Source organism: Pogona vitticeps, chromosome 2 (genome assembly GCF_051106095.1).
Source record: "Pogona vitticeps strain Pit_001003342236 chromosome 2, PviZW2.1, whole genome shotgun sequence".
Lineage (NCBI taxonomy): Eukaryota > Metazoa > Chordata > Lepidosauria > Squamata > Agamidae > Pogona > Pogona vitticeps.
The window spans coordinates 131174731-131185299 of NC_135784.1; the positions used below are offsets into that span (position 1 = coordinate 131174731).

Consider the following 10569-nt stretch of genomic DNA (forward strand, 5'->3'; position numbering starts at 1 on the left):
TGCACCCGCAGGTGGGTGGGACACCCAAGTGGGTGGGCCATGTGTGCAGGCAGGCGTGGGGGGAGTGTGCACGGGGGGGGGGTTGAGAATGGCCTCCACGGCCCAGTCCTACCCAGGCCATGGACCGGCACTGGGCCGTGGACCAGGGACTTGGGGACCCCGATCTTTAGGGTCCCTTCCAGCTCTGCAAACTATGATGATGATGATGATCATGGTGATCAGATTGCAACTCTCCACTGGCTATAGGAGCATACCAAAGAATTTTAGGGGATCAGTTTATACTTTGTAGGAGAGGTCTCCAAAATTTTGAGCTTGAGGGATTTTTCTGGCTGCCGTATTTTGAACCAGTGGAAGTTTCCACATATTCTTCAAAAGCTCCATGTAAAGCATGTTAGAGTAATCCATGCAGGATGCAGCTAAGGCATATGTCACCACAGCTAAATCAGACATCTTCAGGAATGGCCACAGCAGTCACACCTGCTTTAACTATACAAATGCGCCCCTGGCCACAGCAAAAAGTTGAGCCTCCAAGCTCTAAGGCAAGTCCAGGTGGACACCCAAACTGCTAAAATGAGCAACACCTCCCTGTGTGAGAGACTAAGGAGGATGAGCTCTTATTTAGAACCAGAGTGTTGAGCTTTCCTTCGGTTCCCCTGCTCGACAGTGGGATGGAGTACCTGAAGAAGGAAGAAGAATCATATACTTTGCTTTGAGCGCATTAAATAAAAGGCAGGGTGTAATAAATGCTGCAACTAAAGAACAACGAAAAGACCCAACTAATTTCTCACTGTTCCTCCAGGCACTTTGCCTGGCATCAGCACCGAAATACTATTGCTTACCCAATGCTCCTTTTGGCCATGCTTGTTCTATCCTTCTGGCAGATTAAAGGAAAAACAAAACAAAACAACAAGAACAAAGCTACCTCGTTTGCCACTGTGTACTGGCCTAATTTGGTTGCCAGTTTCCTTTTTGGCAAAACAACCACTTGTTACTAAAGAGAGCAGTGGTAGGCAACGGTAGCCCTTCCCCTGTTTGGAAAGTGCATCTCTCATTGTTAGGTGCCTTCAAGTCAGGAATGACTTCCGGCAACCCTGAGAGGGCTGGCCAGGTGAGATCTTTAAGGAGTGGCTTGACCGGTTTCATCTCCCTAGTGAGTACCGATGGCAAAGTAGGGATGTAAACCTAGGTCTCCTGAATCGTCGTCTGTCTCGCTTCCCACTGCACTGCGCTGGGCACATCTCACAACTCCACAGTGCTTTACCATGGCATGTGATGGGAATTGTTAAGTCGAAGGTACATCTAGCAAAACCCACAGACCGTGACACACCCCAGCTCATCTGCTACAGAGCCAGGCACTGCTTTTGACACGCAGGTGCATCTGCGCTGCTCTCCCTTTGCAAACATGCACATTACATCCTATAGTTTGCAGATGCCGGCCCTTGCGGATCCACTGGGTCACTAAAACAGGTAAATCCTATGCGTATGTCTATTCAGAGACAGTTGGTCTCACAACTGGGCATATATCCACTGAGCCTTACGTCCTTGCTGAGTACGCTCGCCAATACACTACGCTGTCTCAGCCTCTCAAAGACCTGCTTCGGTTCAAACAGATCCTTCGTTTTCTAGCCGCCTAGAGCGGTAGTATAGACCAGATGGGCGGGATACAAATCAATCAATCAATCAATCAATCAATCAATCAATCAATCAATCAATCAATCAATCAATCAATCGTGTCCCGCCGACGTTTTAACTGTCCAATCAGCACCTCTTCCCTGCCTTCCGTTCCTCTCTTTCTCTTTCTCTCTCTGGCCAATCATATAACTGAGCAGCGGGAAATTACACTAGTTTAGCTTAATTTTTGCCCTTTGGGTGGCATTGCTCGCCTGCAACCAGATGGCAGCAGTAGTCACTTTCCTAGTACTTTTGTACCTCTTTTTTTTATGAGCAAAAAAGTTCTCTAACCAATCCTGTAAAATGTAGACTTTTACCTCCTGTATTCTTGGCTTCTGCCATCCATTAGATACCTCCTTCCTATCATAAAAGAACTCTATCGAGAGTTCTCTTTCAATAAGGTCTTCCACCCAGCAAAATACTGTACCATTTTGAGTAGACGTTATTACTTGCAAGCATTGCAAATACGGCGCTGGAGGGGGGGATCTTTGCAGTTACCCTGGACTGCCAGGAAGACGCACGAGCGAGTTCATGAGCAAATCAAGCCTGAGCGATCTCTGGAGGCACAAGTGATGGACGTGAGGCTATCCTGCTTTGGGCACACCATGAGAAGGCAAGATTTGTCTGGAAAAGACAATAATGCCAGGAAAGGTGGAAGATAGCAGGAAAAGAGGAAGAAGGATTGACCTTATAAAGGAAGACACAGGCTTGGATTTGTAAGAGCTGAGCAGGGCTGTCGAGCCCTTATTCACAAAGTCTCCGTAACTTGCAAGCGACTTAACAACAGTAACAACCGCAAATACGAGAACAAGGTGGAGGAACGTGCTGCATTAATTAATTAATTCATTGTAGCTGTCATTAACAGTAGCCACTAATAAGGAGTGATGGGAGCTGCATCCTCACAATCCCCATCCTGGCTCCAACCCATTCTCTTACAAAGGTATTTGTTCAAGCGGATTCCTGCCTGAAATACCTCCAGAGCTCTTGCCCACATTTGGAAGATTCGAATGGTAACAGCAAGAAAGGTGGGATGTGTGACTCTTCTCTTGTGTTGCTCTATGGTACTCGAGGGAGGAAATTCCATCTTTTTTCTGAACTCTCTGATTGGCTGGGAGGGTCACTCCGAGGTCGCTCTATGCTCGCGGCGCCGTCTCGCTTACTCCTCGAAAAAACTTGCAGGCAAGTGGCTGCGGCTTCGAATGAGTGTCGGCGCCGCGGCGCTGGCGGGCTGGCGGCTCCCTCGGGAGCATCCTCGAAAGCGCCGTTGACGGCCAAGGGAGGCGGGCAGAAGGCGAGGGCGGGAAGCTTTGCACGGTGGCAATTAGAAAAGGAGGTGGAGGGGAATGTCTCCTCTGTGCAACGTGGGGAGTAACGTCTGAAGGGTGCACCGAGATGGGGAGGAGGGGTTGAACCTGGAGAAGGGGCGTCGACGGCGCGGGGGGAGGGAGTTGCGAAGTTGGCGGTGTCTCCCGTGCCGGTTTAATGCCTGGCTGCTGATGAGAAGCGCGGGCAGCAAATGGAGGACTCGGCGACGTTGACTTCCCCTTTGTCTCTTGCAAAACGGCGAGGCGCCGGTGAAGATCCCGACGTGCATGTGCTGGGGGAAATTCTCCGGCGGCGGGGCGGAGTTAAACGTCACGCTCCAAGGGTTGCCGGAACGTGGAAACCAGCGCGCGGGTTTCTTGCGTGTAATGAAACGAAGTGTTGGAGCCGAAGGACTCTCGGATCCCGTCGTGCTTTTGTTAAAAACAGTCGGCGCTGGAGAAGTAAAGGGCGACCACCGTTGCCTTTGTCAGATTGCACTCAGAATCATCATCATCTTAGAAATTTGCTTTTGTAATTCGTATTTTTTATGTACATTATTTTACTACCTTCCTATGTTGATATGATGACCATAACCCATATTTGAAATCTTTTCGGCGGCGGAAGGAAATGGGAGGTGGAAGGGAGCCCATTATGGATGAAAACTGTCTGCTTGAAAATTTAAGAAGACTGTGATGTATTGCAGTGGTTCTCAACTGTGGGTCTCCAAATGTTCTTGGACTAAAATTGCCAGAAGCCTTAGGTGCCCAAGGTTGTACTGTGTAGAGACCTGACAAATTCCTGAAAGATTTAGTTCTAGAATGGCGGCTCATGCATTCAGATCCATTTATGGCTGGGATGACTGGTACAAGTGCATCAAAAATTTTAAAAATGAAGTCAGATTTTATTGGCCTGACTTCAGAAGGTATTACTGTACTGACAAAGCTGGGATTAGTGTGAATGCAACTTGATTCATACAGATTATAGAGAGTGCAGGTTTTCTTTAGACTACAGGTATATGGATTTGGTTGCCCTATGCATTTGAACTTTGGTTAGGTTTTTTTGAACTTATAATAAACACCCATAAATTCTTGTAAGTTATACAGTGGACCCTCGACATACAGACGGCTCAACTTACAGACTTTTCGAGTTACAGACTTCTCTGGCCGCAAAATTTAGATTCGACTTGCAGCTGGAAAATTGACTTACAGACCAAAAAACCCCCAAAATTTAACAAAAATAGAATAAAAACTGCCAGTTATGGAATTAATCGGTTTTCAATGCATTGTAGGTCAATGGAGATTCGATCTACAGACTTTTCGACTTGCAGCCACCGTTCCAATACGGATTAATTCCGTAAGTAGAGGGTCCACTGTAAAGGGGATTCTCAAGGAAATAGAAAAATGTGGCAACGGCCTGAAGGCAAGGTCTTAACTGATTTTGTTCCTTGCTTTTCTCCAGGTAGCCTTTGTGAGCCTTCTTTAGCTCTATGCTATCACTTCGTCACTCCTGAAGATGTATATGCTGGTAGAAAAGCACTCAAACTCTGTTCTTCATCTGAAGAGGTCACCTAGTATCAGATCCTGGTCTGTCCTTGTTGGTAAGACCTCAGTCCTTTCTCCATAAATTGTACATTTCCTGAGTTCTTGACTTTTCAAAAAATCTCAGTAAACCACTGCTAAAACAAACCTTAACAAAGCATCTCCTGGAAAAGACAATAGTTCATTCTCTTTTTGCTAAGGTTAGGCAGATCTGTGGCAGATATAGTATGGACCCCGTTTTGCAGCCAGGAGCTTGGAAGGCTGGGATAGATTTTACAAACTAATTGGAATGCTAACTGCAGTATTGACTGCAGGCTGCTAATCCAGGTTGTATTAAGATCTCGGTTTCAGACACAGAAACCTGATGCTTCTGTGTATCTTACTGCTCTGCATCAGCAGAGGTTGCAGTTGATTCTGGCTAAATGTAATTCTTTGAGAGTACTCAGAGAGTATTCAGAGGTGGCTTACCGTTCCCGTCTTCTGAAGGTGTCTGGGACTGTGCAGCTTGCCCAAGACTCCACAGGCTGTTTTCCTTGTGAGCTAATTGCAAAGGCTCATATAAGTAATTGACATTATCTTCTCAGTTCATATGTTTCCCTTTTCTTTCTAGGGATCGCCTCTGTTGGCCTGGCTGCTGCTTACTATAGTGAGGGTAAGCATCTATAATGTCAGCAGGGGGCTTTTAGTTGTCATTATTTTATCGGAATATAATTTTCATATACCCACTTGTCTTTTTTAATAAGTCACATAATATTGTATTGATTGTATTGTGCCCTACCATGAGGGCTGATGATGCAATTTTGAACTTCATATACAGGTCGATGTTTAACAACAGATCAAATTAATGTTCCTATAGACAGGTCTAGTTATCAAACTGTTTAGTAATCTCAGTGGACTGAAAGTACATATGCCTGTCTGATTCACATGTCAGTTCTAAATCTGGATTATTCTGCTTTATTCAGATAGTTTGGGATGGAAAATCTTCTATCTTGCTGGCTGTCTTTTTGTAGCTGTGCAGAATCTGGAGGAATGGGAGGTAAGCAGCATACTTGAGCTGGAAAATAGTTGTCTGGATAGCTCAATGTCTTTCTAGGTAAACTGATGATAAGCATGATTAAAGATAAAATTGTCATGTGTACAAAAGGACAATTTGTCCTGAAAAACAATTGACATGGTGTTTATCAAGGTAAGTTCTGTCTCACTAGTCTTTTAGAGTTCTTTTACCGAAGGGGCTCCAAGCCTTGAGTCCCTAAATGTTCATGGACTACAGTTCTCAGAAATACTCTACTTCTTGGCAGGAATGTAGATCAAGAGAGATAGTTGAAGGATTTTCATGCGGGAAATGTGAGATTTTTCAAGTTTCATTTATTGAGGAGGATCTGGCAGCAAGCTTATTGCTATAATCCAGCAATGGGACAGAAATTACTATTTGTCACTATATAGCTCTGTATTTTTATTGTCCAAAACGGAGAATACAAGACTATGTTCCTGCTGTTTAAATAGCAATTTTCTTTTCATTCCACCACTGGGATTATGTTGTGACCTTTTCAATTTTGTTTTAGGAAGCTGTATTTGAAAAGGATACAGGGAAGGTCTTCCTAAAGACATTCAACCTTTACAAAAAGCTGTTGACCCTGTCAAGGGCTGGCAGTGAGCAAGGTAAAGCCACAAATAATATCTATTAAGAAGAAAAGAAGGAAGGAAATATATACTTACTGTATTTTTAAACCTATGGCTCAGTGTGAGTGTGTGGGCAGCCACAGACATGTCCTTCTGTGAATATACAGTTTGCATAATAGGAACACAAAGAATTCCAGAACATTTACACATGTACAGCCCCTTATTTAGACTTTAAATTACTAACTGCTGTTGAGAGCACAGTGTTCTCCCATGCCCTGATGCAGAGCATGCCAGAGTAACGTGGTTTTCATTTGCAGTAATACAGATTGGACCTGAGCAAAATGATTTTAATGAGAAAGTACTATAATAAACCACCTAGGTGAATCTTCATTTCAGGATTTTTTTCTAGTTGCTAACAAAGTTGATATCAATCAGCAGGGTTCCTCATGTTAGGGAAAGCGGTTGAACCTGATGACTTTATGGTTCTTTCAACTTCTCTAAAGGTGGTAGAAGATGTTTTTTAAAAAAAGCCTTTTTGGTTCTCAAAATATTAGTTATCAGGACTGTTCTTAGTTTGCAAGCTGGAAATTGTCTTTATAACAAAGCCCACCTATAGTTCTGAACACTTGACTGTCTTATAGCAGCTGGTATAAGTAGCTTGGGGTCATTTATAATTGTTGTTAAATACCAGGCACAGTCAATCAGAATTATATAAACATTGACTCGTATTATAAAACAGACACAAGTTTTAACCAAAAACTCTATTAAATATTGACACAGTATATATACTGTTCCTAATACTGCCACTTTTTTGTAGCTCTGATGATGTTGTTTCTGAAATCTGCAACTGCTTATAATATTGTGTGAAATTTATTGATATTATTATCATTACATCATTCTACCCTGTTCTTGTCAGCACTACTTGCAATGTGAAGTGGGAGAAAATGAAGTTGGGATGGTGAAGACCTCTGTGCCAGTGACTCTCGGGGAAGGGTTTAAGAAATCAACTTCATGCCACGTGCTTGGATTAAATGTTTATTCTACCCTAAAGTAATGGGAGGAATTTGACAGTAATAACAAAGGAAGCCTTGGCTTTTTCATTTTTTTAAGATATGGCACTCTAAGGTTATAATGAGTATGCCATCTGCTAACATTTCAACTTTCTGCTCCTTTCTCAAGTAGTGGTGGTTCCGCTGGATGAAATTCAGGCGGCAAATGTGGAAGAAGAGAAAGTCCGTTATTTTGGGAAAGGATACCTAGTCGTGTTACGATTTGGCACTGGGTTTTCACATCCTCTAACACAGAGTGCAGTCATGGGCAGCAGAAGGTACAGTATGACATTTCTCCTCAGTGTTTGGTTTAGATAGATGAGAAAGCAGGATTTAACACTAGAGTAACAACAAAACTTTCAAGAACGTTGTTCTTGTGCCATCTCTGGTTATTTATCCTTGCCAGTTGTGTTGAACACCTCAGCTGTTACCCAGGTAGGTAACTTCTATGCCAGTGCAGCAGATGGAGAGGGAAATGTGAGAAATTGAAGCTTTCCTTGTGAGTTACTTTAATTTTCATACCCTCATCTACTGTCCCCCTCTTTATTAGGCCAATGACCATATCTTTGTACACATTTGCATGTCTTTCTCAGTTTGGCTTTAGTATCATTAACTTCTTTGCTCGATTCTTTCGTGTAGTGATGTAGAGGCTGTGGCCAAGCTCGTTACCAACTTTCTTGAACTGAACAAGGTGCCAGCTCACCAGGACTTTGATGACAGCAGTGAAACTGATGTTACTGATGAAGAGGAACCCAAGGATAAGTAGCAACATGAACCCAAGGACAACGAGCACAGAAAATAAGAATTTTCCAAGCGAAACCTCTTGAGGTCTGGATTTTTGGCTGTGGATGTTTATAAACTCTCTCCCTTCTATAGTTACAAATGTTTGGTAAGGCAGAGAAGACGAGAAGAAACTCATTGTTGAAGTATTCCTTCCCAGCTGTGTGGACTGAAATTTGCCTAGAGGAACCGAAGTGGCAATGCTATTGCCAAAGTACCAATGATCACCCAAGCCAAATGTGCACAGCCCTGGGTGTGCAGCCAATTTTACCATTTTTAAAATCTTGTTTGTTGCTGCTGCTGCTAGTTACTCTCATCATGCTATGAATGATTCCATTGCTTTCTGCTGCTTCCCTTTCTCACACTGCTGAACTTGACCATCCAAGTGCTTGAGTATTTTACATTTCGAGCAGCCAGTCTCAGAGAGCCAAGCCCGATGATCTTCAAGCTTGCCTACACGCACCCCTCCCAACTAGTATCTACATACAGGAAGTCGAATGGCAAAGCTTTCTCCTCTCAATCCAGGAGAAGGAAAAACAATTTGGCATTTCATCCAAATTCAAAATATTCTTAATAGTAAATGTTAATGAAAAACAAATTGGTTTAATGCAATCCTTGTTTAAATATTTACAGTTAGAAAAAAAACAACCCACAGATCTGCATTCATACATAACCTACTTTCATTCTGAAAGAGTTCACTCTCCTGTATGCAAAGGAAGTAGTGGTATGGGACCCAAAGCTCACTTTGACTTGTTCACCCAATGTGATTTGTGTTAGGTGCCTCTCCCCGCAACGTTTAAATAGAACACTTATATTACATTGGAAGCTTCCTTTGAACCAAAGTCCAGGAACATTAGCACAAAGAAATTGTGGATACACACCAGTAATAGAAAACTCAGATTAGCCACCATCAACTTTCTGATAAAATACAGAAAAGCAGGTAATGAAGTAAGATCGCCGTATATATGGAGGATCGATTCCAGGCAGTGGATAAGTGAAACCGTGGATACTGATCCTGAAGATAAAGCGGTCCTAGTGTACTGGTCTGTCATTAGTGAACTGATCAGTATAATATAGGTCTTCAATTGAGATATTAAAGAAGTAAATATGGAAGAGATGCTTCCATAATCAATAAATTCCATAAATTTGGTTTCACTGATTTGAAAAAGTTGAGATCTGTCCTTGGTTCTTAGATTTAAAATATATACATATACCTCACATTTCAGACCTTCTAAGTGTTTGATTTACAAGCTTGCTTTTGTTGTTCTGCTCATGGTAGATATTTTATAAATGTCTTGAGCTACTGAAAATGTATTTACTGTAATTTTAAATACCTCTCAAAAGAAAGTATATATCACATAACTCCTACCACTAAATGTTTTTTGTTTTTGGCTTTTGTTTTTTTTACATTTTTTTACAGCTTCATGTACTGTTTGATATTCAGTATTAAGATTTTGGGTAGAAACACAAATCTTAAAATAGAACTTTTTCCTTTCCTTGTTTCCTTTTGAATATATGCACACCTGGCTAAAAACAGCTGTTTAGCAAAACCAAAAAAAAACAACAACCCAGCATCCTATATTGAATTGTCTCAAGACAGGGCATAATGAATATATGTGTTTTGAACTCTGAATGTTTCACTTCCTGGGGACTTGCATACAAAGTTACAATAATATATGATATTCCAGAAGATATTGATACAGTATATCATTAGAGATGAGATTTGGGAAGGGGAAGAACTTCCACTCCTATAGTTTTGTGGGACTCTTTCCATACCCCCAATGCCTGGCCAAATTAGGGTACTGGGAGCTGTCAAAATGGCAGGAGTTAGAGCAGCTCTCTTCTATCTCTCTCCCTCCCCCCACCACCAGTTTCCACATTGCTTCTTTGTACCCACCACAAGTCACAAGGACTCCCTTGGGAGGATGGGTTCCAACGGAGGCTGCCTCCGTAATGGTCCGTTGGGGATGGGTGGGCTGCCATATTGTGGGACAAAGGAGTTCTTGGTTTTTCCTGGAAGCTCCATCCCTATTGTGATACACTTCCTTTCAACCACTAAGCCTGTGAGGCCGCATGCATTTACTTAGGTAAGAACAAGCCCTCCTGAACTCACTGGGGCTTATTTCTTGGTAGGCGTGCGTGCATGCTTGTGCACACATACACACATTCTGTACATAGCCTTGCTGACCTGGTTTTTTAAATATTCTAGCTAACAAAGCACACTGCGAATGACCCATTACCCGTGAATGTGGCTATTAGTTAATTAAAATTTATTACAGGGTGTGAAATAAGAAAACATTTCCTTTTGAAATGCTTATACATTCTGAATTGGACCAGAAGCAAAAGGCTGCTCTTGTCCAATTTCTTCCTGTTAAGGTAGAAATGGGAGCTAATGGCTGCTCTGTTACAATTCCAGTAAGAGTTCCTACCTTCCTACATTAGTGTCTAGCAGATCATTACTCTTTTAGATGACCAAATAGTGGGGCAGAAATTAGCTCCTGTTTGTTATGAACCCTTTTGGTCCTTATGTGTAACAAGAAATATTAAAGATGGACTTGTACTTATGAATTGCATCCTCCCATTTGTTAACAAACTTCTGTGTTCTC

General features: G+C 42.5%; 1 protein-coding gene across 4 annotated transcripts; it reads left to right on the top strand.

Moving 5' to 3' along the window:
- Positions 1–151: 151 nt before the first annotated feature.
- CYBC1 (cytochrome b-245 chaperone 1) lies at positions 152–10527 on the top strand. Of its 4 annotated transcripts, none has more exons than XM_020785961.3 (7): positions 152–3507; positions 4435–4573; positions 5125–5166; positions 5477–5550; positions 6077–6173; positions 7314–7461; positions 7823–10527. In XM_020785961.3, the coding sequence occupies exons 2-7, from the start codon at positions 4489–4491 to the stop codon at positions 7947–7949; spliced, it is 573 nt and encodes a 190-aa protein (XP_020641620.3). In that variant the 5' UTR covers positions 152–3507; positions 4435–4488; the 3' UTR covers positions 7950–10527. The 4 variants fall into 4 exon arrangements, with proteins under 4 accessions (XP_020641620.3, XP_078242081.1, XP_072846548.2 ...); XM_078385955.1 differs by having other exon boundaries at positions 7317–7461; XM_072990447.2 differs by lacking the exon at positions 152–3507 and adding an exon at positions 3552–4329.
- Positions 10528–10569: the final 42 nt, after the last annotated feature.